The 25,314-nt window shown below is 57.9% G+C and overlaps 2 protein-coding genes and 1 long non-coding RNA gene across 19 annotated transcripts in view; 2 read left to right on the top strand and 1 right to left on the bottom strand.

Moving 5' to 3' along the window:
• Positions 1 to 15,434, top strand: part of CARMIL2 (capping protein regulator and myosin 1 linker 2) — a 23,892-nt gene extending 8,458 nt beyond the window's left edge. For 2 of the 6 annotated variants that reach the window (XM_085589752.1, XM_085589756.1), the window contains exons 15-40: positions 110 to 186; positions 317 to 421; positions 646 to 715; positions 874 to 955; positions 2,058 to 2,154; positions 2,395 to 2,452; positions 2,954 to 3,126; positions 3,819 to 3,887; positions 4,472 to 4,565; positions 4,638 to 4,733; positions 5,344 to 5,472; positions 6,417 to 6,530; positions 6,662 to 6,837; positions 7,307 to 7,394; positions 7,834 to 7,950; positions 8,434 to 8,500; positions 9,495 to 9,766; positions 11,323 to 11,426; positions 11,805 to 12,210; positions 12,474 to 12,593; positions 12,930 to 12,966; positions 13,135 to 13,203; positions 13,505 to 13,789; positions 13,968 to 14,075; positions 14,307 to 14,417; positions 14,504 to 15,434. In XM_085589752.1, coding sequence (XP_085445878.1) covers positions 110 to 186; positions 317 to 421; positions 646 to 715; positions 874 to 955; positions 2,058 to 2,154; positions 2,395 to 2,452; positions 2,954 to 3,126; positions 3,819 to 3,887; positions 4,472 to 4,565; positions 4,638 to 4,733; positions 5,344 to 5,472; positions 6,417 to 6,530; positions 6,662 to 6,837; positions 7,307 to 7,394; positions 7,834 to 7,950; positions 8,434 to 8,500; positions 9,495 to 9,766; positions 11,323 to 11,426; positions 11,805 to 12,210; positions 12,474 to 12,593; positions 12,930 to 12,966; positions 13,135 to 13,203; positions 13,505 to 13,789; positions 13,968 to 14,075; positions 14,307 to 14,417; positions 14,504 to 14,679 — 3,300 coding nt within the window. In that variant the 3' untranslated portion in view covers positions 14,680 to 15,434. Of the gene's footprint in view, positions 1 to 109; positions 187 to 316; positions 422 to 645; positions 716 to 873; positions 956 to 2,057; positions 2,155 to 2,394; positions 2,453 to 2,953; positions 3,127 to 3,818; positions 3,888 to 4,471; positions 4,566 to 4,637; positions 4,734 to 5,343; positions 5,473 to 6,416; positions 6,531 to 6,661; positions 6,838 to 7,306; positions 7,395 to 7,833; positions 7,951 to 8,433; positions 8,501 to 9,494; positions 9,767 to 11,322; positions 11,427 to 11,804; positions 12,211 to 12,473; positions 12,594 to 12,929; positions 12,967 to 13,134; positions 13,204 to 13,385; positions 13,790 to 13,967; positions 14,076 to 14,306; positions 14,418 to 14,503 lie in introns of those variants that run through there. The other 4 variants (XM_085589751.1, XM_085589754.1, XM_085589753.1 and 1 more) reach the window with 3 other exon arrangements.
• ACD (ACD shelterin complex subunit and telomerase recruitment factor) lies at positions 15,426 to 23,760 on the bottom strand. 12 transcript variants are annotated; one of them, XM_085589775.1, is made up of 16 exons: positions 23,256 to 23,388; positions 22,211 to 22,340; positions 21,844 to 21,968; positions 21,103 to 21,293; positions 20,584 to 20,663; positions 20,341 to 20,385; positions 19,995 to 20,134; positions 19,777 to 19,811; positions 19,226 to 19,389; positions 18,922 to 19,027; positions 18,720 to 18,800; positions 18,220 to 18,351; positions 17,590 to 17,688; positions 16,634 to 17,367; positions 16,020 to 16,093; positions 15,426 to 15,845 (listed from the first exon to the last, which is right to left on the bottom strand). In XM_085589775.1, exons 1-16 carry the CDS (start codon positions 23,312 to 23,314, stop codon positions 15,782 to 15,784), a joined length of 2,259 nt encoding a protein of 752 aa, XP_085445901.1. In that variant the 5' UTR covers positions 23,315 to 23,388; the 3' UTR covers positions 15,426 to 15,781. The 12 variants fall into 12 exon arrangements, with proteins under 12 accessions (XP_085445901.1, XP_085445895.1, XP_085445892.1 ...); XM_085589769.1 differs by lacking the exon at positions 19,995 to 20,134 and having other exon boundaries at positions 21,203 to 21,293; positions 23,237 to 23,760; XM_085589766.1 differs by lacking the exon at positions 20,584 to 20,663 and having other exon boundaries at positions 21,203 to 21,293; positions 23,237 to 23,760.
• Positions 23,567 to 25,314, top strand: LOC146766435 (uncharacterized). The gene is made up of 2 exons (XR_014957944.1): positions 23,567 to 23,705; positions 24,088 to 25,314. It is a non-coding gene; the product is annotated as an uncharacterized LOC146766435 (long non-coding RNA).

Raw genomic sequence — 25,314 nt, 5'->3', positions numbered from 1 at the left:
GATCCTGGCAGTGAGCCTTGCCCTCCGTCCCCCTCCATCCCTGGGCTGTGTGAGGGGCTGCAGTGCCCCTGGGTCCTCCTCTACATGGCTCACATCCCCACCCTGGCAGCTCTTTGGAGCCCTGGTCCACGGATCCCACACCAGCCTCATCCACCTGGATCTCTCCAAAAACGTCTTCTCCCACAAGTAAGCCCCGGGATGGCATGAGGGGAGTGGGGTACCCAGGGGGGGTGGGGTACCCAGGGGGGGTGGGGTACCCAGGGGGGTGGCTGGTTCTGGGCTGCAGTTGTTGCCATGTTGTGCCCATCCTTTTCAGGAGGGTGAAAACCATCTCCCCTGACATCAAGGAGTTTTTCAGCCAGGCCTGCTCCCTCAGCCATGTCTCCCTGGCAGGTACCAAGCTGCCAGCCGATGTCGTAAGGTGGGATTGGGCTGCGGGAATGGATTTGGGGTGAGCATAGCCTGGGAGACCTTGGTCAGGGCTGGTGGGGAGGATGGAGGGAAGGGGCTGTGAGAGGCAGAGCTCTGGGAAGGATGTTTTCTCCAGCATCCCACTCCCACTGCCTGGACCAGTTGGGGCTGCCCCATGGCCGGTGCTGCTGCCCCCATTTCTTGCCCTGATGGGGGCTTTGGTGACTTTCCCAGGGCATTGCTGCAAGGGCTGGCAGACAACAGTCACATCAGTGACCTGCACCTGGATCTTAGCAGCTGTGAGGTGAGGGCCCAGCTCTCCTGGGCACCACCCCTCTGGCCAGGGGGTCCCTCTGTGGCAGTGTGGGAAGGTCCATGCCCTGTCTGAGCTCCCCGACAGAAGGGTCTCGTTTGCAGGGCTCGCTGCCTCCCCTTTACTGATGTCTTGCTGTTTCTTCCAAGCTGAGATCAGCGGGGGCCCAAGTCATCCAGGATCTCATCCCTGATGCCAGCTCCATCAGTCACCTGGACTTGTCTGACAATGGTAGGTTGCTTTTTCCCAGCCTGGGAAAAGATCTCCTACATCTCCTGGACTTTCATGCCCAGTCACCCAGCACAGGGAGTGAGGTGATTGCTTTATGCCTTCCTACCTCAAAACTTGCCAAAATTTCTCATTCTGCATCTTTCTTGATACAGTCCTCTTCAGTTTTCCAAGTCTGAGTTTGTCTCGTGTCGCTGGCTCAGGGTTTGAAGCACTGAAAGGGTTTCCCTGGGCAGAAACTCTTCCCACCTCTCCGCAGGTGTTTGTAGCCCCTGCTGCCAGCCTTGTCCTGCTGTGCCCTCCAAAGCCGTGGGCGAGTGATCCTAATCATCCTGAGCATCACCTCTGCCAGGTGGTAATTTCACCTGGAAGGCCCTAAACTTTCAAACAGCCTTGCTAAGATCTCACAGCAGACCATGCCACTCCTCAGTAGCCAAATGGCTCTGGGAAAGCTGATATGGTTTGGAGTCCTTCAGGACACAAATGCTCCAGAAGCTCATGCTCTCACCCAAAATCTTTAGTCAACCTTTGCCAAAACATGCTTCTATTTTTGGCTTTCCCAGTAGAGCACCTCTGTGTAGGAGGGACAGTCCATATGTGGGTGTTGGTGTCTTGTGCCCTTGGCTAGTTGAGCTGCTGGGTGAGCAGATCCCTGCCCATCTCTGTGTTGGATTTCCCTGGGGATGGTGCAGCCAGGAGAATGGGTGTGCAGGCAGCTGCCTGGAAGCTGAACTCCCCCCATGCTGTCCAGGGTGGTGGTGGGTGATTGGGGGCACATCCCTGAGGGATGGCAGAAAGCAAGTGCCACCTCCAGCTCCCTCCGTGTCCCCGTGGCTCAGCACAGCCTTGGCACCCCAATATCAGGAGTGCCCACAGTGGCTGCTCCTTCCCTGAGGTCGTTTCCCAGGGACCCCAGCTCTGCACAGGTTTTCAGGCTCCTCGGGAAAGCCAGGAAGGGAGTAAGATGCCCAGGAACTTCCTTGGGCATCTCCAGCATCCCACTGTGGCAGCTTGGTGGCTCTGCAGGCCTCCTGTGAGGGACCACCTTGGTGCCACCTCCATGGATTTGTTGGAGCATTTTGGTGGGTGTCTCCATCTCCTGCAGGCTTTGACCCCGACATGGTGACACTGGTGCTCTCCATTGGCAGAAGCAAATCCATTAGGCACGTCTCCCTGGGGAAAAACTTCAACATCAAATCCAAGTGAGTGCAAGGCAGCAGCGCCCAGGCTTGGAGCCATCCTGGAATGGTGCACCCTCCTGGACTCTCTCCCCATCCAAACCCCATGGGCTGGTAGGAGCTGCCTGCCCATCACCACTGCCAGCACCTGGTGGCAGAGATGGGCCACAGCCCAGGCAGGAGTGGGAGGCAGGACAGAGCTCTGCCTCTGTGGCCCCAGGGCATGCACAAGTAAGCCCCCCACACACACCACCTCTCCTGCAGGGAAGGGCTGTTGGATGTCCTGCACCGCATCGTCCAGCTCACCCAGGAGGAGGATTGTGTAAGTCCAGCTTGCCCTCAGCCACCAGAACCATCCCATCCATGCTCCTGCTCACCCTCAGCCACCACTGTGCAGGCTCCATGCGAGGTGCCATCCAGATCCCTCCTGACAGGCTGGGAGCAATCCTTCCTCTCTCCCACTGCCATTCAAGTCCTTCTGCTTTTATTTTTCCTCAGTCTGAGGCAGCTCAGACAGAGAAGTGGGAAATCTGGGAAAATGGGAGCCTGTATCTGGCTAAAGTAATGGAGGAGATACTTGTAACCTGCATTCAGCACAGCTTTCCCAAAGAATCTCTCTTTTCTCCTCACTGCCTGCCAGGCATCTGAGCTAAATCCAGCCTAAGCAGTCATTGCCCTTCTGTTCCTCAGGCTTCAGTAACTTGTTCTCTCCAAAACCAGCACCAGCCCAGAGGCTGCTGGACAGGGCTGGAGGCCGTGTCTGGAGGGTGACACGCACCTTGCCGTGTCCTGGCCACCTGTCCCCTCCTTGTCCCTTTTCTAGCCTCTCCAGTCACTGTCTGTGGCTGAATCGCGCCTCAAACTGGGAACCAACGTCCTGCTGAGTGCCCTGGGCAGCAACACCAGCCTCGTGTCCCTGGACATCAGTGGCAACGCCATGGGGGACACGGGGGCCAAGATGCTCGCCAAGGCCCTGCAGATCAACACCAAGCTCAGGTAGCAGCAGCCCTTGAGCACCCTGTGGGTGGCCCTGTGCTGGGTGGCCCTGATGTGATGGTTGTGATGCTGATGCCATCAGAGGAGGCTTGTCACAGCTTCTGATGGCCATGGATGCAGTCCTGGACCACTCCTGGTACCAAGTCAGATGTTATGACTGCATTTTGCACCCATGGCAGTCATCTGGCAGTGCTGGCAGGGGACATGTGAAGGACGAGAGCAGCTCCATCCCTGCCCTGGTGCTTGCCACCTCTTTTCCAGGTTCCTGCACAGCCCAGTATGCTGCAGACAGACCTTTGGTGTCACTGCCCTCGGCTCATGCTCTGCCATCAGTTCCCAAAACACCATTTTTGACCACATTGTGTACACCAAGCCAAAGCAGGGGTGTCTGCAGAGGACAGGGAATGGAGTTCAGCCAGGACCATTCCTCTGGGAGATGTCTGTCCCTGCCCACAGGATGGTGCCTGAATGTGTCTTCCGAGCCCTTCACTTCCTCCTCTCTCCCAGGCATCCACCTAATTTATAGCTGCTTGCAAAGTCCAAGTTTAGGTTTTGGATACTGAAAATTGTAATTTTTAACCCCACTTTTAGGCTCTCTGATGCCTGGGGTCAGCCTTGGGCTGACTCTTGCTAGCACCCACCTCAGGCTGGTGTGGGTGTGGGCAGGGCTCACTCAGGTCCTTCTTTTTCAGGACTGTGGTTTGGGACAGGAACAACACAACAGCCCATGGGCTCCTAGAGGTGGCTCAAGCTTTGGAGAGGTAAGGAAGGAGCCTCTTGGTCCTCCTGGCTTGTTACCACCATGCAAAAGAGCCTCTGTCACCAGCATGTCACTGTCCCCAGGGCCTTTTTTCCCCTTGAATGGCAAGGCCATCACACAGTTTCATGCATGTCCCAAGGGAGTTGGTCCACAGCTCTGGCCTTGCAGCCAGAAAAGCAACCTGACACCCATTTGGTGATGATACCCAAGGAACCCCAGTGAGCGCGGGGCGATCTGCTGCTGGTGGTGATGTGGTGCTCCTCTCCTCCCTGCCCGTGACAGATGGGTAGAGTTTGCTCACCTGCTGAGCACACCCACCACCCTGTCTGGTGTTTGGCTGTGCAGATCTCCAGAGATCTGGAGGAAGAGGGGTGCATGGAGAGCCTGGGCAGGTGGTCACTGCCACCCCATCAGGGTCTGCTGAGAGCCAGAGTTTGGCCGTGCCTATCTCCAGGGCTGGACCTCAGGACAACATCCAGGCTGCTGTTGGGTGGGCCCCGAGCCTGTGTCCTGTCTGTGGGGACGTGAGGAGCGGGGCTGAGCCCTGGGTGCAGCAGCACCTGCCCAGCCCCCTCTGCCCCACAGGAATTACACGCTCAAGTCGATGCCGCTGCCCATGAGCGACGTGGCGCAGGCCTACCGCAGCAACCCCGAGAGGACGGAGGAGGCCGTGCACAAGGTGGGGCCACGTGGGCTGTGGAACGCAGGGCCAGGTGCCACCATCACTGCTCACGGCCTCTTGCCTTTGCAGCTCCAGTCCTGCCTGACGAGAAACCAGCTGCGGCAAACGCTGCCGGCACAGACCTTCCGGCTGCAGCAGGGCATCCTCACCACCTCTTCTGAGCAGGTTTGATGGACAGTTACTGCAAGGGGCTGCTCCTCCCCTGCCCCAAACTACCCTGGCTTGCTCATGTTAGCTCTTGCAAGCAGCAAAACGTGCTTTTAACCTTTCCTGAGTGGAAGGCAGAGTAGATTGGAGAGATGGAACAGGTTGCTCAGAGAAATTGTGGATGCCGGATCTCTGGAGCTGTTCAAGCCCAGGTTGGGCTTGGAGCAACCTGGTCTAGTGGAAGTCCCTGATCATGGCAATGGGTTTGGAATAGGAGGACCTTTAAGATCCCTTCCAACCCAAACCATTTCATGGTTCCATGGTGAGGGTGGGGGTGGATGGAAAGCAAATCTGGAATCCTGCTGGTTGCATCCATGCATTTCATGCATATGCACTGCTGAGATAACTTGCTGCTACACTAACCTATACAGTGTGTTCCTGCCCCCCGTGTACTGTTGCAAATCCCTGCTGTGTGGCATCCCTGGTTATTAGGCAGGGATGCTCTTGGAGGCTGTAACCTGCCCGTGCCCCCTCCGAGCACACTCTTCTCTGGGAAAGTCACAGCAAGGAGGGGAACTGGCAGTGCTGCTCCAGCGCTGGCACATGACACAGCCTCTCTGTGCTCCAGATGGTGAATGAGATCTGCCTGAGTGTGCAGAAGCACGTCGACATCCTGAGCTCCTGCACGGGCAGGGAGGTGGAGATGGACATCCTCTGTGCCGAGGAGGCCATCAGGAATGCCAACCTGTCCGTCAGCGTGAGTCCACAGTGTGGGAAACCCCTGCAGCTCATTTGGGATCGAAGCAGGGCATTGATTGATTAATGACATCATTAACCAGCAGTCAGGGAATTCCAGAATGTCGATGCAACGTTCGCACACCACCGAGCACTTACAAACATTAAAGAACAGCTGAGAATTTCTGAATTCCCTTCTAGAACAAAGATCAAAATGTTCTTAGTGCCCTTGCCCCAGAGACACACGGCTGTGTGCACACCCCCACAGGGTTACAACCCTTCTTCTTCTGGCATCCCATACTCACACGTCCCTCCTTGGGAGAGATGGGTGCTCCAGCTTTGAGAACACTCTGCAAACCACAGATGCCCACACTGGTGAGAAACCTCCCTGAGTCCACAGGGATCCCTCCCTGGGGCACCTTCATCCCACCCCAGCAGTGAGAATGCTCCATCACCCATGACAAAATTCATCATGTTGGCTTGGCAGCTCCTGGCTCTGCCAGACCTGCTTTGATCCTCCTGGTCTTGGTTGTCTATCCCCATTGCACCTTTTCCTCCTCCTCCTGTGCTTTTCTTCAAACCATCTCCTTCCCCCTTTTCCCCACCTCTCTGGCGTCCCCCTGGTTACTTAATCTGGCAGTGACAGGATTTAAGACAGTGCTGATGTTGGAAAGGAGGGGAAAGGGTTGGTTAAGGGTCTCCCTGATGCAGGTAGCAGAGTAGTGGGGTGCAAGAGGAGAAGAAGAGTCAGTGGGTGGTGAGGAGAAATTGAGGGGACACAGGGACTGTGAGGGACGAGGATGGCCAAACCTGTCCCAGCAAAGCCAAAAGATCACTGGGTCTCCCCAGCTGATGCAGGTGATGCTCTTCCATGGGAGAGCCATGGGTGCAGGCTGTGCATGGAAATATGGGAAGAGAAAATGAGGTGACATGGGATGATCCACACCGTCTCTCTTCCCATGTCAGATCCTGCCCCTCTTGTATGAGGCGGGAAACACCCCCTACCAGAATGGCAAGCTGCAGCACAAGCTGGAGTGTCTCACAGAGGAAGCATCACAGACCTGCAGCCGGGAAATCCAGGTGGGCATCCGTGGGCAGCACGGGCTGTTCATCAGCTTTGGCCCAAGGATAAGGGGGTTGGTGTTTACTGAAAGCCGTGTGAATCCTGATAGAAAAGAAACTGAAACCTTCCTTTCCTCCCCAAATTTCAGGCAATCATGCAGGCAGTGCTGGACACAGCACATGGCCTGTGCCCAGCCGTGGTGCAGAGGAGTGGGCTCAAGGACCAGCTGGTGAACGCCATGTCGGAGCGGATCTGCCTCCAGGACCACCTCAGCCTCAGCGCTGTCCTGGACCAGATGGTCACCGATGTCTTCAGCAAGCTGAAGTGGGTGATGTGCTGTTCTTCCTTCTCTCTCAGTCACTGGTGCTGACCCATGGGGCCAGAGGAGCATTTTGGGGGCTCTCTAGCAACTCCTCCTCTCCCCACACTGTGGTAGAGGTGCACTGGGTCCTGCTGCTGTGTTTTCCAGCTGTAGCTTTGCTTCCTGCTTGGATCCACTTTGGATGAGTCCCTAGGGTGCTGGGGAAACCGTTCCTACAGGCACATCCCCTTGGCTGGCCGTGATCATCAATAATGGGATACATTTGGCATTGTCCATCTCAGCCAGTGCCTATTCCCATTCCTGCTCTGGCAGCACAGACCCAGCAAGCCGCAGCACATGGGCATGTCCTGGGAGCCCCGGGGTGCCACAGCCAAGCATCCATCTCCTCAGCACAGCCCTCCCTGGCGAGATGGCCCCATGGCTTGCAGGGTTGGTGGGTGCTGGCCCTGAGAGCCCTCTTTCTGCTCCCAGTGAAATCAAGCTGTCCGTCACAGCCGCTGTAGCCGATTGCATCGTGGATGCCGTGCTGGGAGACCTGACCATCGCCCAGTGCAAACTGGTGAGTGCTGGGGGCTGCCAGCACCTGCGGGATGGGGATGTGGGGCTGGGATGCAGGATGGGGGTCTGGATACCCCAGCATTGTCCAGGTACTTGGACACCAATGCTGTGATCATGGATTTGCAGTCTGGGAAGCAGGACAATTCCCACCCAGGCTGGTTTTCCTCCCAGGTAATCCTCTCCCAGTGTGGTCACAGCAATATTAACACCCTGAGCGAAGTCCCAGCGCTGCTGCCATGTGGTGGGGGGTGCTGGGGTGACGCCAGGCACCGGCCACTCCTGCAGCAGGGCAGCTGCACTGGGCTGGCCACCGGCTAATCAGGCCTAAATCCGCTCACAAATCCCAGCCGTGGGTAGGGAGCAGAGCAGCGCAGAGCACACAGGGCAGCCGAGCACGCTTCAGCCCCTGGGATAATTTAAGCGCTTCCTAATGGTTTTAGGCAGAGAGCCTCTCCAAGCAGGGGCTCGACCTCCTGGTGCTGCCGCCGGAGTCGGCTGAGGACGATGCCACGGTGCCGGCGAGGGGCAGGAATCCTCCGGACCTCGCCGCAGAGGAGGTAGGGTCCGGGCCCGCTGCCGCCGCGTGATGCCCGCGGTATAACCGCCCTTCATCCGCCTTACCGGATGATGCCGGGCTTAACAGCACAGCTCTCCTGGAGCACGCAGCCCCCGGCACCCCCCAGGGTAGTGCTAAGGCAATTAGTGCTGGGAAATGGCACCATCAGCCTGCCAGGCCATGCTGCTGGCACCAGAACGTGTCCTTGTGGCGGCCTGGCTGCTTGTACCTTGTCCTGCTGTTGCTGCTTTGGGACCTAGGATCCAGTGTAGTGCATGGCTCTGGATGGGGAAGCATCCAATCCAGCACCGTGGGTGGTTTTGGAGCTGGGACGAGATGAAGGGGTGCAGCCCTGGGAGCCAAGGGTGATGGAGGGATTGCACCCATCACTGGGTGAAGCCTGGCTGGCTCTGGCTGCCATGGGATGTCTTGGCACAGCCAGCCTGTCCGTGCGGGAGCTGCCACCACCCCTCTCTCCCTGCAGTACAAGATGGCCCTGCGGAGGAGAAACAAGCACTTCAGGAGCATTCGGCCCACACCAACTGTGAGAAGTAAGGTCACCGTGGAACTGTCCCTCTGCTGTGGCTCAGTGGGTGCCATGCTGCCTCCACAGGGCATGGCAGGGGCAGGGGGAGCTGGGGAACCTCTGGGTCTGAGCCCCACATGGTCATGGGCTGAGGGCAGCAAGGTCTGGACCCTTCAGAGAGCCTCTCCCAGAGCCGTTGTGGGGGTCTGTGGGAGATGCTCACCTTGACCTTGCTCTTGTGCTGGTTTTGGGCCTCAGCTGATTCAGTGCCCTTGGGCAGTGGAGTAAATGCCCTGAACTCCCTCCCCACAGAGCCAGCTAGGGGTAGGAGGTTTGTCTGTTGATTGTGGGTGCCATGGTACCTCCCAGGAGCCAACCTGGATATAAATATCACCCACTCACCCAGTTCACTTGGGGAGAAGGCATTGCCCATGGGTTTCCCTTGCTGCTGGTGTTGTCCCCACCAGCCTGGGAGGGGAGGGAATCTCAGGAGGGCACAGACAAGGAGTAGCTGATGCTGAGGTAGAGCTCATGCAGACTCCAGCACCCCTGTGTCCCCAGGGGATCCCTGAGCCCCGCAGCACCCTGCTGCCCACCCAGAGTGTACATGGGGAGGTAAGAAGCTGCCTGCAGAGCAAAGCGGGTGTTTGTGGGCGCTGCTCGCTGGCACAGCGCCGGCAGAGTTTGTGCCGTTCCACTGCTGCAGGTCTCAGGGCTGGCTGCGGGGCTCGGCTCGGCCCGTGCCTGAGCATCCCCCCTCAATCCCCCCACAGCATCATCCCCTGCACGCAAACCTCCGGCGGCGGGGGCAGGATCCATCCCGGGCTGCGCCGCAAAGCCGCCACGCACGCTCCGGGCGGGCACGGCCGCGCTCCCTCCCCGCGGCGGAGCCGCTGCCCCGCTCGCTGACCCCGCACGCGTGGGCGAAGGTGACGGCGTCGGTGCTGCTGCTGATGATGATGATGATGGGGAGGCCTGGCGAGGGCGGGTGTCAACAGGGACCCTGTCGCCTCTCGTAGGTGTCTCGGAGCTGGAGCCGGCGGCGGGTCGAGACGCCAGCGGGCTCCGAGCTCACCGGGCGCCGCCGTCACTCAGCCCCGCCGCGCCGCCGGCACGCCCTGCCTCCACAAAGGATGCTGAGCCTGCGAGCGGCTCGCTCCCCGCCACGCAGCCTGCCACCGCCACCGGATTCCTTATGGACCTGCCGACCGCCGGCGAGAAGCTGGAGCATTGCACCAAAGGCAGGCCCCGGCCCAACCGCCGGCACAGGCAGCCGCCCAGCAAGCCGAATGTAAGAGTGGGGGCACGGCTGGCAAGGGAGGTGGGGTGTATTCGGTGTGTTTTTCCCATTTTTTTTTTCCCGCTTGGGTGAATTATTGCGGTCAGTATTTGTTGCAAGGCAGGAAAATAAGATGCGCAAAGACGCGGTGGGTTTATTATTCTGCATTTCAGCTGCTGCCGGAGCCTCCTCCTCCTCGGGGGGTAGCCTGAAAGGATGGGCAAGGGGGCTGGGGGGGGGGGGCGAGGGGAATCATCCATCCTCTTTCCTGCTCCCCACTGGGAGATGCTGAGCTGTGGGAGCCAGGAGAGAAATGAAAAGCCCTGCAGAGTTTGGGTGCAGAGGGCCAGCGATGTGATCGGCAATGGCTCCAGCTGCCTCCCTCCTGAGCTCCATTTGCTCCCCCTTATCCAAAATCCATCATCCCTGAAGCACTGGTGACCACCACGGCTTCCAGTGATGCTGGTGAGGCTCTGCCAGCCGTGATGAGGTGGGTTGTGCTCCCCCCATCCAAGAGGCAACTGGAAGGGGACCCTGCCTTTGCACCCCCCTCCCCAAAGGAAAAGTAACTTTTGGGTGCAGTCAGTGGCAGGTCTAGCTCCATCACTGTCCCTGGGGATGGATCCTGCTGGCATCACCTCATCCCCATGCCACCGTGATGCAGCTGGATCCTTTCACTTGCTGGAAAGCCCTGGCTTGCATGGCTGTGGTGCTGCTTGCCCTTGGATCACGGTGGCACAGGGCTGGAGGGGAGGCAGGAGCTGTGTCCCATGGGCAGGGTGGGTCTGGAGGTTGGCAGGGCCAGGGGGCCATCAACCCTGCAGTGGGACAGGCATGCCTGGCAGCCAGGGTGGGCCGAGGCTTGAGCAAGGACAGGCTTTGATGGATGTGATATGACAGGGAGAGCAGATCTCAGATGGCTGGAACGGCTCCTGAGCGGCATCAATCCAGCCGTAATGAAAAGTCATTATGGATTGGAATGCCACCGATGGGGAAGCGCCTCCCTCTCATCAATAGGATGCCACTGATGCAGTGGCACATGCCAGGGAGAGGAAGGTGCCATGGAGGAAGACTTGGCCATGGCATGGACCGCTTTGTTATGGGGAGGGAGCAGGTGGCTCTCATGCAGACTGTGGTGGCACTCCAAGGTTGGACTTACAACATCTGAAGGATGCAGATGTGGGTCCTTGCAGGTCACCTGCTCCATCACCCGCCAGCAGCAGAGGGGTCCCTTTCCTGGAGCTCAGATGGAGGGAGCATCCCTGCCAAAGGCTTTTCCCACAGTATGAGTGCCATACCTCAGCCACTGCACTGTGCTGGGCAAGGGGTTGCAAGGAGCCTGGGGCTGCCTGCAGCTCCCAGTGCTCAAGGGAGGGAGCAGGATTAGATCTCAGATGCAGCTGATATAACATTGTGGTTTGGCTTTAATGCTGGGTACGAGATGGAGCGTGCCAGCACCCATCCAGCAGGGGCACACACTTGTTCATGCCCAGGGGTGGGTGACACACACCTTCATGCCCAGGGGCATCTTTTCCCTGTGCTGGGCTGACAGCAGCTGTCCCTCACAGGTGCAGCCTGTGGCCTGTGAGAACAGCGAGGACAGGAGCATTACCCGTGTGGACGAGGGGCTGGAGGACTTCTTTGCCAAGAGGCTCATCACAGAAACACTGCCGTAAGCCCGGGGGCTGCTCAGGGCCCCTCACCTGCCCAGCACACACCCATCCCCAGGTTTCAGCAGCCTCCCTGCAAATGCTGCTGATCCCAGGGCTGGGGAAAGCAGCACACCCAGGGATATTGCCCAGGGCAAGGCTGGGGGAAGAGGAATGGGATGGCAGCAATGGTGTGCTGGATGTGGCCATGGAGTCTGTTCCACAGTGGGGAGGCAATGAGGCAGCACCCATGGGAACTATGCTGGGAATAGACACTGCCATCTCAGGTGGAGTGTCCAGGGTCTGGATCCATCCCTTTTGGGTGGGCAGGGTGAAAAAACTGATCCCTTACCTCTTGGCAGCCTGGAGCTCACCTTTTCCAATGCTTCATCTCTCCCCAGCCCCACGACTCCGGAGACCTGCCCGGGTTCAGCCCCTCTGGCTCCCTCTGGTTCCCGCACCCTCAAGAAGAAAATTGGGATTTTTTTTGCCTTCAAGAAACCCAAATCCAGCCGGGGCTCGAGGTGTGAGAAGGAGCCCGAGGGTGGTCCCACTGCCCCTAGGAGCAGGCGCTCGATGCTCAGTGACATTTTACGAGCCCCCAGCAAGGCAGGCGAGTCAGGGAAGCCCCTGAGTAAATCGGAGGAGGGGGGTCTCTCTGCCGAGCCCCACGCAGAGCCCGAGCACTGCCAGACCCCTGACTCTGCCCGGAGGATCCGGCCCAAGTACTCTCGGGAGGGCAAATCCCAGTCACTCATCTTGCTGTCCGGGGAGGACGAGGATGCACTGGGGGTCAGGCATGACAAGGTAAGCACTGTCACAGTCACCAAGCCACCACCACTGTTCAGCTCACCTGGTGGGTGCTGCTCCCATCCATGGACGTCAGCGGGGTTACCAGGGAATGCGGGGACACTGGAGTGATGGGATATCCCCACTGGGTTGTGTCCATGTCACCATCTCCTGGCAGTATGCCCGGAGTTGGGAATGTGGGTGCCCCGCAGGCAGGAGTGTGGGTGCCATAGGTGCTGGGGTGAGTCCATGTTCCTGGCAGAGCTGTGTCTCTCCTGCAGAAGAGGCAGCTGGAGAAGAGCGAGGGGGAGTTGTCCAGCTCTTTTGAGCAGCGTGTGCAGGTCATGCTCCACCGCATCGGCGTCACCAAGGGCCCGGCTGCTGAGAGCAAGAAGCAGCAGGTGGGGACTGGTTCCATTTTTGGGATGAACCCTGCCCCTCCAGGGTGGTAGGAGATGGTGGTCCTTAGAGTGGGGACATCTCCCCACTGGGAATGGCAGCACCCAGCTCTGTGCTGCCACTGCCCATAGCCTCTGCCCTGTCAACTAACCCTCTGCAAAGGGTGAATTCCTATACACTGCATGGTGTCTGTCAGTCTGTCCCTCCTTTCCTGGCATGCACCCATCCCCTGCAGCCACATCAGAGCCTGGCAACAGCGCTCTGCCCTCTGCACCCATTGTCTCTGTGGTCACTGCCTCCTTGATACCCCCCCCTTACCATTATTTTCCCCCTTGCAGAGCAAAGACAGCGAGATCAAGAAAGCCGGCTCAGATGGTAAGGGGCTGCTTCTTCCCCACCCTGACCCCCACCCGGCTGGGCACCCATGGGTGGCCATGGGCAGGCCCCCTTGGACTCCCAGCTGTGGGTCCCACTACATCTTTCCCTTGGTGGCACTGGGCAGCCCCCAGCTCAGTGATGCTGGCCGGTGGCTTGTGCTTGCAGGGGACATCGTAGACAGCTCTGCGGACTCGCCCCCGTCCCTGAAGGCCCGCACACACTCTGTGTCCACAGGTGGGTCAGCAGTGCGTGCTGGGGGTCACACCAGCCCCTGGAGCAGAGGGCTTTATCCCCTCTCCTAGCACCAAGCATGGGGACTGGAGCCAACAGGGAGCGGTGGGCACAGGCACGTGGGCAGAATTTCACCCTCGGGAGGGTGCCCTACTCCCATGGGTGCCCATCCCTGGTGTTGGCAGATGGACACCAGCCCATTGCCCAGTCCCTGGGCTGACTGCAGGCTGGTTCCCAGCACCAAGAACAATCCCTGGGGCTGTCACTTCTGGAGGCCCACCGCTCCATCCTGCCTGCCCCACAGACGCACCCTTCCGCAGCCCAGCCGCCAGGACGGAGCCCAGCGCCGAGCCCCGGAAAGCCCTGGGAAGGCAGCTGCCCGCTGAGCCACCGGCCACCAGCTCCGACCAGCCCCGGCGCTCCTTCACCCTAGCAGAGCCCAGCGGGCTGCTGGAGCCCGGGGGCTGGGAGGGCTGGAGCAGCAGCCTGCCACGGTTGGGCAGGAATGTGCCGGTGGCACTGCCACGGAGGGTCTGCCATGGTGGGGAGGTGGGTGCTGGCACCCTGCCCACACCACCCAATACTGAAGGTAGGGATGCACAAGGTGCCCAGTGGTTGCCTCATTCCGCTGCTGGCCTGTTCTTGGAGCCCTTGGGATGGAGGGCAGCAGGGAGCCAAGCACGCAGCGGGTGCTGGGTGCTGATGGGGCCTGCCAAGTGAGGTGCTGTGGGCCATCTTCCAATGGCACCTCCCCGTTGCTTACACAGACAACCGGCTGATGGCACGGCTGGCAGCGCCACGGGGGACCGGCCGCCGAGCACTGTCCGTCCATGAGGAGCAGCTCAGGGAGCCTGAGTGCCCGGCAGAACTGGGAAGTAAGTTGGGTGTGAAGTGGGACCCCAAGCCCTCCTTGCACCTACTGCCAACAGAGGTGGGTGGTGGTGTTCCACGTGTGTGCTGATGCTGCCTTGCGCAGCTGGTGGGTGATAGACAATGGCACTGCCACACTGGGAAGTTCCCAAGTGGAATTCAGCATTGGGCTCAGTTCCAGCAGGAGCCAGGCCACTGTGCCCCACCCTAACATGGGCTTGGGATGTTTCCTCCAGTGGGCACCGTTCCCCTGCGCCTGCGGCGTTCGCCTGTGCTCAGGCACAGGACCAAGCATGAATCCCTCTCAGAGATGGAGGGTGAGCCTGGACCAACCTCGGATGCTGAAGGTGAGATGTTCCCCTCCCTGCTAAAGCAGGTGTTGGGGTACCAAGGGTCCCCCCCATGCTTACACCAGCACCTGTGACCTCTGTAGGTGCCACGCTGCAGGACTGGCCCCGTGCCGGGCTGGAGGAGCCGCAGGCTGGCGCAGGCACTGAGGGTGAGCAGCCGCAAGCCCTGGCACAAACTGTTGGGAATGCACAAGACTCAGCTGCCGTAGACCAAAGATGCCCAGTGCCGGGCCGGGAGGAGCCGGCCCTGGGACAGTGAAGCCCCTGCATGTCACCACGCTGTTCCCAATAAAACCCTGCAAGCAAGTGCGCCGTGCCGGGGTGCTTGGCAGCTGGGGTGCAGAGAGGATGGACAGGGCACCAGGCTGGCGTGGATGTGCCAATGATGGCATCGCCCAATTTTCGCCATGGGGACAGCAGGCCACCAGCATTGCCCAGGATGTCCAGGGACTGTCAGAGCCTGCAGGATGCATCCAGTGGTGTTGCAGTCCCCAGTGCCCTCTGTCGCTGTGGGCTGCAGCGGGGGAGCCGGTGATTTTAGGCAGCCAGCTATTTTTAGGAAGCGTTCCCAAGGCACTTTCACCACTCCAGCTCCTGACCCCATGGGGTACTGCTCTCTCCAGCCCCCGCCAGACGCAGGCTTCCATCAGCGGGACCACGACCCACCACCGCCTTTCAGCACGCAGCTCCATCCCCGCAGCTCCCTGACGGCACCAGCGTGATCCTGACAACCCAGTGGCTTTCTCCTGCGTTGCCCTCTGCTCCGGACCAAACGCATTCCTTACACGGATGTTTACGACAAAGCAAGATGCTTGTTTTGGTTTTTTTTTTCTTTTTTTTTTCTTTTTTTTTTTTCTTTTTAATACAAGAGCTGTGTATTTAAAAAATATACAATTTTTAATTTCTACAGCATAACCCTGCAGGATATTTTTTTGTAATAAATAGTGCAGGACCCTACCTAAACTTATTCAATAAACCATCCAAGCTCCTGGAGAACCTTCGGAGCAGGATCAACTTGTGGGGTCTCTGCCATTGCTGCTATGGTGGCACTGGGTCACCCCTTGTCCCCACTTGCTGGGACAAGGCACTTGAAAAGGATGAAGAGGTGGGAGAGGGATGCTGGCTCGCACATAGGCATGCCTGAATGAATGCTTTTCTCCCCTCTCGGCACTGAGGGTATCGGCTTTCAACAGGTCATATGCCAGCACCCCTAGAACCAGGTTCTCTGCAGCCAGGCCAGCCCACTCAACAGTCCCCTGGGGCACAGAGTTTCTGGTATCCCCACATCCCTCCCCTCAGCCACTCTCCCAGTGTTCTTAGAGACCCATTGAAGAAAAAAAGGAATGAAAGATGGGCTGGGCTCAGGAGTCCTCATCCTCCTCAGTCAGTATCCAGCATGCCCACTTCAGCATTGCCTTTGAGATCCTGAGAAACCAGACAGGAGGAGCCAGGGTGAGAAGAAACCCTGGGTTTGTGTGGACATACCACTGGGGCAGCTGGTGACAAAGGGTAGGGCAGAGGCTGGGGACTCACTATAGGTATGAGTCCCACTGCAGGAACAAGGGACAGCCACGAGTCCATGGCTGATAAGGCACTGACCTGATAGATTGTACCTGCTGGCAGAGCTCAGGACTCGGTGCCTCATACTGGTACTGGGGTGGTCTCTCCACGAACTACAAAAGCAAAGGGCAGGGTGAGATGGGTCTGCTCCAGGCACAGCACCCAGAGTGTTGCCCCATGCATCCTGAGAGCCCAAAAACTGCAGGAAAACACCTGGGACTGAGGTGTCTCTCCCTCTGTTCTTCTGATCTTCTTTCACCCAGATAGCTCAGAAGATGCTCCAGCAATTGTTTGTTCCTAACCAATTGTTTAGCTCAGGCTAAACCACATCTTCACCATCCCTGGAGGGATTTAAAGGCCTGTGGACATGGCAGTTGGGGCTGTGGCTCAGTGGTGGGCTTGGCAGTGCTGGGAAATGGTTAGACTTCCATCTCAGGAGCTCCTTTCCAGCCTTATTGATTACTTAATTCCCTAATGATTCCCTCAGGGTTCCCAGATCCTCCACCATCTACAGTGACACCTGCATTCAACTTTCCATCTCCACCAGCCTGCTGAGGAAAGATCCTGGGGATGGACAGCAGTGGTGTGGGCACAGAGAGCCTCCCCAGGCTCCCCCAGCCCTCAGGGGACCTCACCAGCTGCTTCATATTTACCGGCTCTGGAGCTGTGCACTGCTCCGGCCTGGAGCTGGGCCCAGCTCTTGCGGGGGATGCTTGCTCTTCTTCCTCCTCCTTCTCCATTTCCTCCTTCTCCTCCTCTTCCTCCTCAAGCTCCTTTCTATGCTGCAGCCTTGTCTCCTTTCTGCTCTTCTTTGCACCCCATGAGCTTGTGAGCACCAATCTCTTGCTTCTGCCTCTCCCCCTGCCCTTTGAAGTGCCTGGGAGATGCTGCTGCCCACTGTGGGCCTGCTCATCTTCCTCCACCAGCTTCCTCTTGGCACCCACAGTCTCTCCTCCCTTTGTCCTGGCATGAGCCAGTCCAGGCTTCGACACATCTGTAGAGGAAGCTGTGCCACTGGAGCAGGCCTGCTCCCTGTGAGGAATCTTGTCAGGTAGCAATTGCAAGCTGCTGCTGGGCAAGACTGGAAAAACTGGAGAAAGAGTGGGCAGGGTGGCCTGAGAGCCCCTGGATCCCTGTGGGCCTTGATCAGCACACAGGGCACCCTGGGCTGCCCCCGCTGCTGCTGCTGCCTCACTGGTGCTGCTCTCCGCCGGACTGGGATTGCTGTAGCAGCGCAGCAGGGAGGGAGAGGAGACCTGTGCTGGCTCTCCCTGGGGCAAGCTCTCAGGAGAGCTCTGGCTACACACTTCCAACAGGTCAGTGGTGTTGCTGTCAGCAGCCACATCTTTCTGGGTCTTCAGGGGAGGGTCAGGTTGAAAGGTCTTCTCTAGTAAGAGGAAAAGCATCATCAGTGTGAGCAGGGCCCTGGCACACAGGAAGAGTGTCAGGGCTGGAATGATGCATGCCTAGGGCTATGGGAACACCACAGCACTACTTTATGGCCAGGGGAAATCACGCCAGCATTCTGGGTGAGCTACACCCATTGAGAAGAGAGGAACTGCCTCCTGCCAGGAAGGCAGGCTGGATGCCCTGGGACATGGGGACTCACCATCTGAAGAGCCTGGGGTCAAAGACAACGAGGGCATCCTGTTCCAGGGGTTGTCCAGGGATCCCTCCAGGCTGTCTGACAAGGTTGGTGATGCGGCACCTGCAGTGAAGAAGCCGGAGGGTTGATTTTGGCAAAGAAAGCAGCTGCCCATTCCTTGTGTCCCCTGTGCACAAGGTCTCAGAGACAGCTCTTGAGGAGAGCTCTGCAGCCATTTCCAGCCCAAAATGTGATGTATTCCAGTGAGACCCTTTCCAAGGTCTCATAGAGCAGGCAGCAGAGAGGCAGACACTGCCCAGGGAGCAGGCAGGTATGAAGAAGGCCTTCTCCTACACCCTGCACTGTCCAGGACAGTTCTTCCCTTCAGTTCCTCCTCTACACAGAGCTTCTGCAGGTAATTCTGCAGCAAAGCTTGGTGACACCAAGCCAAGTAAGGCAACACAAACCCATCGTGGTGCTGAACCAGAGCCAGTGAGGAGCCCACCTCAGGGAAGGAGACTCATGCTCAGTGATGGCACCAAAATGACTTCTTGTGTTCCCACAATACACCAAAGCTGCAGCTTCAAGAAGCTTGAGGATTGGGACCATCCCTTGCCTGCTCAAGGTCTCCCAAAGACCTGGCCACACCAGTACCTCCTCCACTCAATCCAAGGAGATGGGCTGAGCCAACTGTAGAGGAAACTAAAGGCTGGATGGGATCTGGAGCATTCATAGGAGGCCATGAGGATGATCCAAGGGCTGGAGCACCTCTGCTATGGAGACAGACTGAGAGAGTTGGGGTTATTCAGCTTGGAGAATTGAAAGCTCCAGGGAGACCTTCAAGAACCTTCCAGAATCTAAAGAGGCTCCAAGAGGGCTGGAGAAAGACTTTAGACAAGGCCATGGAGTGCCAGGACACAGGGGAATGGCTTCACATTGACAGAGGGCAGGGTTAAATTAGATATTTTTAAGAAATTCTTCCCTGTGAGGGTGGGAAGGCCCTGGCACAGATTGCCAGTGACGCTGTGACTACCCCAGGCCTGGAAGGTGTTCAAGGCTTAGAACAACCTGGTCTAGTGGAATGTGGGTCTAGATAATCTTTAAGGTCCCTTCCAACACAAATCGTTCCAGGATCTGGAGATTCCGCTACTCACAGCTGATTTGAGACACAATGCTCTGGTCTCCTGGCACTGTCTTGTCATCACTACTCTTTCCAGGAGCTGCTTGGCTTGTATCTGCAATGAAAGGGGCACTGTTGGTCATATCCCCAGCATGAAGCACACCCAGAGCAAGGGAACTCTCCTCCCCACCCTAGGGAGCCCTTAATTTCACATGCCTGGATACTGCACTGCTTACCTGTGTACCCTGCAGACGCTGCCTCAGAAGAAGCACAAACAACTGCCTCCTGCTCAGGAGGGATCACCAGGGCACTGGCTGGGACCATGAAAACATCCTCACCCTGCTGAAACGAGACACATGACAAGGTTTTTGCTGGGCAGTCCTTCTCCAGATGCAGGAGTCCACCTGTGCCTGCCAACCCAACACCATCTCCCTCCCCAGCAAACCTCTGCCCACTGTCCTTTGCCTTCCTCCTCCCACCCACCAGAGCACCCCAAGCTGTCAGAGCCCTGTCTCAGCTGGTCCCAGCAGACAGACTGACCTCCTTCTTGCGCTCTGCCTCCCACTGGGTGATGGGAACCTCGTCCTCCACTGTCACTGGCTTCTCCTTTGGTTTCCATAAATCCAAGCATTCCTCAGCATTTTCCTTCAAAATCTCCAGCTGGTTCTGTCCTATGGCATCAATCAGCTGAGAGACAGAGGGCTCTAGAGCAAGAACACAAGATACATCAGTGGAGGAGACAGCTGAACTCAGGCAAGCCTCACTTGCAAACCCTTTTACCCTGCTGCATGACTTGGCGACTGTCATGACACAGAAACCTGTGGGAACACCCACAATTCTGCATTTCCTTTGCTTCTAGAAACTATCTTTCCTTTCTTCACAAATCCTGGACAAGGAGCATGAGCACAGGTATTTAATGTCCCACTGTGCTTTAGCTGTCAGCATTATCTCTTCCTGCTTCAGGCTTAGCAATGTACACTTAGGAGATCTGACCAGGTTTCTGCTACCTCTGCCTAACATGGACCAAGCTGAGGAAACCCAAGGGCTCTCCCAGGCAGTCAGAGCATTGCATGCCACCCATAACCCTTTACCTGAGCTGGCAGCATTCCTCACAGCAAGATTCCTCCTGTAATGACCAAGGAGAAGACAAAGCCAGGTTAGGGCTGGGACATACACAGTTCTTGGTCACAGATCCAGCACCCTGGATTGGAAGAAGCAGCTTGTGAAAGTAGTGGATCCACCACTGGGTGCTGATCTGGCCACTGGCCACATGCTCAGAACGCCAGGAATAGCCATCAGGAAGCCTCACCCCTGGAGAAGGACTGATTGAAGGGCCTGAGGATCTCCAGTATTGGATCTCCAAGGATGAAGAATGAGCTGTGCAGGGCTCACCCACGCAGCTGTGCTGCCCACCACTGGCAGGAACAAGCTCCCCACAGGTGTTTCCTCCTAGCTCAGAGGAAAAGGTTGGCAATGTGCCACCACCATTTCATTTTTCACAGTCTATTCAACACTGTCACATTCCAGGGCAAGGAGTCACACAGGTTAACCAGGAGCTGCCATAACCTGTGCCAGCCCTTGCCAGCCTGCTCTAACCCCAGTCTGAGGCTGCACACATCAGGGTATCTGGATACATCCCTCAGCCCCATACTCACAGCCAGAGCTCCTTTATCTTCTTCACCACAGAGGGGTCCTGGTTCCTACAGCAAGAGAGAAGCCAGTTACTGATTCCCTTCAAATCCCCATCTCCCTTCTCCCTTGCCTTGGAGACAATCCCTCCATCAAAAGGGTTTGCTGCAAGCAGGTCACATCAGGACTCCCAGGGCCAGTGCTGCTGTGTGGAAGATGAAGAAGTCCCCCTGAGCACAGCCCCCACCCACCCGTCCCATGGGCCATACCCGTCGGACGATTCCATCCTCTGCCTCTGCATGGGCAGCACGATGAACTGCTGGGCTGTGAGGTAAAACTCGCAGTCCTCCTGTGGGGAGGACAGAGCCTGTAAGGCACCTCTGCGTCCCACCCTGCCCCTGCCTTCCCTGGGGCCAGCCAGCACTCCCACACCCACCCCAGCTCTGCCACCAACCCTCCAGTCTAAGAGAAGGTCCCCTCAATAAGGACAGCCCCCCTTCAAAGGGGAGTTTGTATCTTCCTGTGTCAGCTGATGGCTCTGCAAGAGCCACACGCCAGGGTGGGCCAGCCCAGAGGAGGCTGTGGAGACACCTCTGAACCTCTGCAAGGGGACAGTGGGCTGCTCTGCCAACAGCCCATGCAGGCCTTCTGCAGCTGCCCAACAGGCAGAGGTGACAGCCAGGTAACCCTGGGAGAGGTGCACCCCATCCCCCGTCAGGGCTCATCCCTGCCCAGGTCACCTGCCACAGACCCCACAGGAGCTGCAGATGAAAATGAAAGCCACCCACCACCTGCCTTCAGCTCCTGGGAGCAGCTGGAAGCAGGCAGGAGTGCAGGAAGCACAGCAAGGTAGAGGAACAGGCTGCTCCCACTCCTCAGAGCACTCACCAGTCTGGCCTCATCCTGAAAACACACCGTGTACTTCTGCAGGACGATAATTCTGCAATTAAGGCTGGACAGCCTGAGCTGCAGGTGGGCGCTGGAAAAGGAGCAGAGCAGGAGTGCCTTGAAGAACAGAGCTGGACCCCCCCTGACACACAGTGGGGCTCCCACAAGAGTTCTGCCAACCACACCAGGCCATTCTGGAACATGTCTCAGCATGAGTACCAGGCACCAAGGGCTCCTCATCCCTCAGTAATTCCTGCTCAAGAGCAGCTTCTTCCTGCTGCTCATCCTTGGCTCTCTGCTACCAGCACCCCAACAGTTTAAGACTGTCCAAATGGGGAAGTGGACCCTGAAGGAGCACTGAAGAAGCAGCCCAGGCTACCATGGTTAATGATCTGCTTCCTTCCACAAAACCCAAGAGCACTACAGTCCTTTCTAATGGCATCACAGCTTCTGCCCATCCCAACCACTGGAGCGAGGGCATTCCAGCCTCCTTCTCTTAGCAGCTCTTTCACACCAAATTCCCACCCTGAGGTTGCTTTAGCTTAACACAACCTGAAACAAGGCCAGGCAGGAGCCCCAGCTCCTCACAGCAGCTGTGGAGAACTGCTGTCCCAGCCACGCCAAGCCACGCTGGAACCCACTTTTCCTCTGCCTGCAGAGCTTCGGCTGTAATGACCACACGGATGTAGCAGGATCCATCAGAGACCTGCACCACAGCGTCCTGGAGGACCTCGGGCTGGCCATCAGCAGTTGAGTCACTCAAGACCTGCCAAGAGATTGGAGAAGGGGAAAAAAAAACAACTCTTATTCATAGATCACTAACAAGTTTCACAGGAAGGTGGTCACGACACCAAGCTCTTCCTCCTCCAAAAAAAATTTAAAATCAGAGATATTGAGGAGGAAGAGTTGCACATCCACAGCCACCAAACTGGGAACCACTGTGCACTTCCCAGAATTCAGATTCAAAGGCTGTTGGAGCACTTTGGGACAGTCCCTCTGGGTACCTACCCGCACCACCTGCCCAGCCAGGAAATTCTCACGCTCATCCTGTTGCTCGTAATTCACCAAGAGGTCAGCAATCCATGGCTCCAGGACGTAGAGCTTGGAAGAAGCCACATTCTTGTCCGCACACACAAGACTACATGAGAAGAGACAAGACACCAAGCCATAAGCAGTGCTCCATCATGCTGGGAAGGCTTCTGCACTCCAAGCACAGCCACAAACCCAGGAGATTGCTCAAATCCACCCAAGTGCATCCACTTCTGTGGGGAAAGGGCCCATCCTAAGGGCTTTGTGCTGAGGAAGCCGCAGCGCTGGGGGGCATACAGCTTCTGCTGCATCCTGCTCAGACAGTGCAGGGGGGCACTCATAGCTCTGGAGTGTGCGTGGCTTTCTGCAAGTCTCCCACACAGGAGAGGACATTTATTTCTACCTCTTTCCATATTGTTTATTATCACCCAATAACTAATTTCCTGGGGCCAAATCTTAACTATAACTGAACTTTATAATGGAACTTTGAAAGGGAGAATAACTGGGGACAGGCAGGGGCTGGGATAGATAAGGGTTGGGGACAGGCAGGGGATGAGGGCAGGCAGGGGATGAGGACACGCAGGGGATGAGGGCAGACAGGGATGAGGGCAGGCAGGGGATGAGGGCAGGCAAGGGATGAGGGCAGGCAGGGGATGAGGGCAGGTGGGGGATGAGGACACGCAGGGGATGAGGACACGCAGGGGATGAGGGCAGGTGGGGGATGAGGGCAGGCAGGGGATGAGGACACGCAGGGGATGAGGACACGCAGGGGATGAGGGCAGGTGGGGGATGAGGGCAGGCAGGGGATGAGGACACGCAGGGGATGAGGACACGCAGGGGATGAGGGCAGGTGGGGGATGAGGACACGCAGGGGATGAGGGCACGCAGGGGATGAGGACACGCAGGGGATGAGGGCAGGCGGGGGATGAGGGCAGACAGGGGATGAGGACACGCAGGGGATGAGAACAGGCAGGAGCTCAGGACACGCAGGGGCTCAGGGCTGACCCCCTCCCGGCCGCCTCACCGCTCCCCCGCCGCCAGCCCCGGGCTCGCCCCGCCGGGCGCGGCGGCCGCCGCCGCCATGGCCGCGGGGCCGGAACGGGGAGCGGGGCCCGGCACGGGGAGCGGGGCCCGGAACGGGAAGCGGGGCCCGGAACGGGAAGCGGGGCCCGGAACGGGGAGTGAGGCCGGAACGGGGAGCGGGGCCGGAACGGGAAGCGGGGCCCGGAACGGGAAGCGGGGCCCGGCCGCGCCTCCTCCGGGCGGGGCGGGCGGAGGGGCCCGGCCGCGCCCGGTGCCGCCGCCGCGGGGTCGGGCCCGGCTCCCGACCCTTCCCATCCCCATCGCCTCCCCGGCCCGCCATCGCCACCCAGTCCCCATCCTTGTGTCCCGCCCTGTCCCTGTGCCCAGCCCCGCCGTGTACCCGTCCCCCTGTGGAAGAGAAGGCTCTGGGGCGGTGTTGGAGCGGTTTCCAGTACGTAGAGATTTAAGACATCGCCCTGGGGTGATAGCATAAGGGGGAACGGGTTCAGCTGAAAAAAAAGGCGGGTTTAGATTAGATAGGAGGAAATTCTTCCCTGCTGGTGGGTGAGTCACTGGCACAGGTTGCCCAGAGAAGCTGAGGCTGCCGCATCCCTGGAAATGTTCAAAGCCAGCTTGGATGGGCCTCTGAGCCTAAGGGAAAGTGCCCCTGCCCATGGCGGGGTGTTGGAACAACAGGTCCCTTCCAGCCCCAGTCATTCCAGGATTCCCCATGCTTTGGCCAGCTCCTGTAGTACAGTTTCCCATTAAGTAGTTCACACATGATGCCAAACCATCCCTGGAACTCTACCTTGTTTTTATGTTCTTTCCTTTAGTTTTGGCTCCAGCTCCAGATAATCCCAGGGGTTCCCCAGATGGAAGAAGCATCCTGCCACAACAGCCTTGCCCATCCTTTATCTCATCTTAAGATACTAAAGCCACTAGGTCAAATCTGTCAAGCAGCCTAGGAAATGTTCTGGTCCAAGGGATGGCAAATTCCTCCCCTCACCCAGTTCAGCTGTGACTTGAGGCAGTCAGTGCTGTTCATCCCTGTGCCAGAGGCTCTGGTTCCATCAGTGAGCTGCCACGGAGGGCAGTGAAATGGCACAACAAGGTGAATGTAATTGTCACCCTGTGTTTGGTTTCCATGGCCAGGTTTTGGTCGGGGGGGCTGCTTCTGGGGTAGCTTCTGTGGGAAGATACCAGGAGGCTCCTCCATGTCCAGTGGCAACAGCTCCAGGACAGACGAGTTGCTGGCCAAGGCCAAACCCTTCAGCCACAGTGGTAATGCTTTTGTGATAACATTTAAGAAGAAAACAAAAAAGTTATTGTGCAGATGTAATTGCAGCCAGAGAAGAGCTGAGTGAGAATACGTGAGGGGAATAGCTCAGCAGACACCAAGGTCAGTGCAGAAGGAGGGGGAGGAGGTGCTCAGGCACTGGAGCTGAGATTCTCGTGCAGCCCATGGTGAGCCAGCTGTGCCCTCGAAGCCCATGGAGGCCATGGGAATGCAGAGATCCACCTGCAGTCCCAGGAGGAGCTCATGCTGGAGCAGGTGGATACCTGAGAAGAGGCTGTGAACCCATGGGATGCCTGTGCTGGAGCAGGGTCCTGGCACAAATCTGCAGACCTGTGGAGAGAAGAGCTCATGCTGAAGCAGTTTTCCCAGCAGGGCTTGTGACCCCATGGAGGGCCCAAGCTGGGGCAAGCTGTGCCAGAGGGACTGCACCCCATGGAAGAGTGATCCACGTTGCAGCAGTTTGTGGAGAACTGTTGCCTAGGAGATGGACTCATGTTGGAAAAGTTCATGTAGAACTGTCTGCCATGGGACGGACCCCATGCTGCAGCAGGGGAAGGACTCCCAACTCTTCTCCCTGAGTCACAACAGGGAAAACCTGTGATGAACTGACCATAACCCCCATTCCCTGGCTCCCTGCACTGCTGAGCAGGGGGAGGTAGAGCTGGGAAGAAGGGAGTGGTGGAGGGAAGGTATTTTTTTAAGATTTATCTTCTCATTATCCTGCTCTGATTCCGTTAGTAACAAAATTCAATTAATATCCCCA

Source organism: Lonchura striata, chromosome 11 (assembly GCF_050655825.1).
Source record: "Lonchura striata isolate lonStrDom1 chromosome 11, ASM5065582v1, whole genome shotgun sequence".
Lineage (NCBI taxonomy): Eukaryota > Metazoa > Chordata > Aves > Passeriformes > Estrildidae > Lonchura > Lonchura striata.
This window is presented reverse-complemented; position numbering and strand designations above follow the sequence as displayed.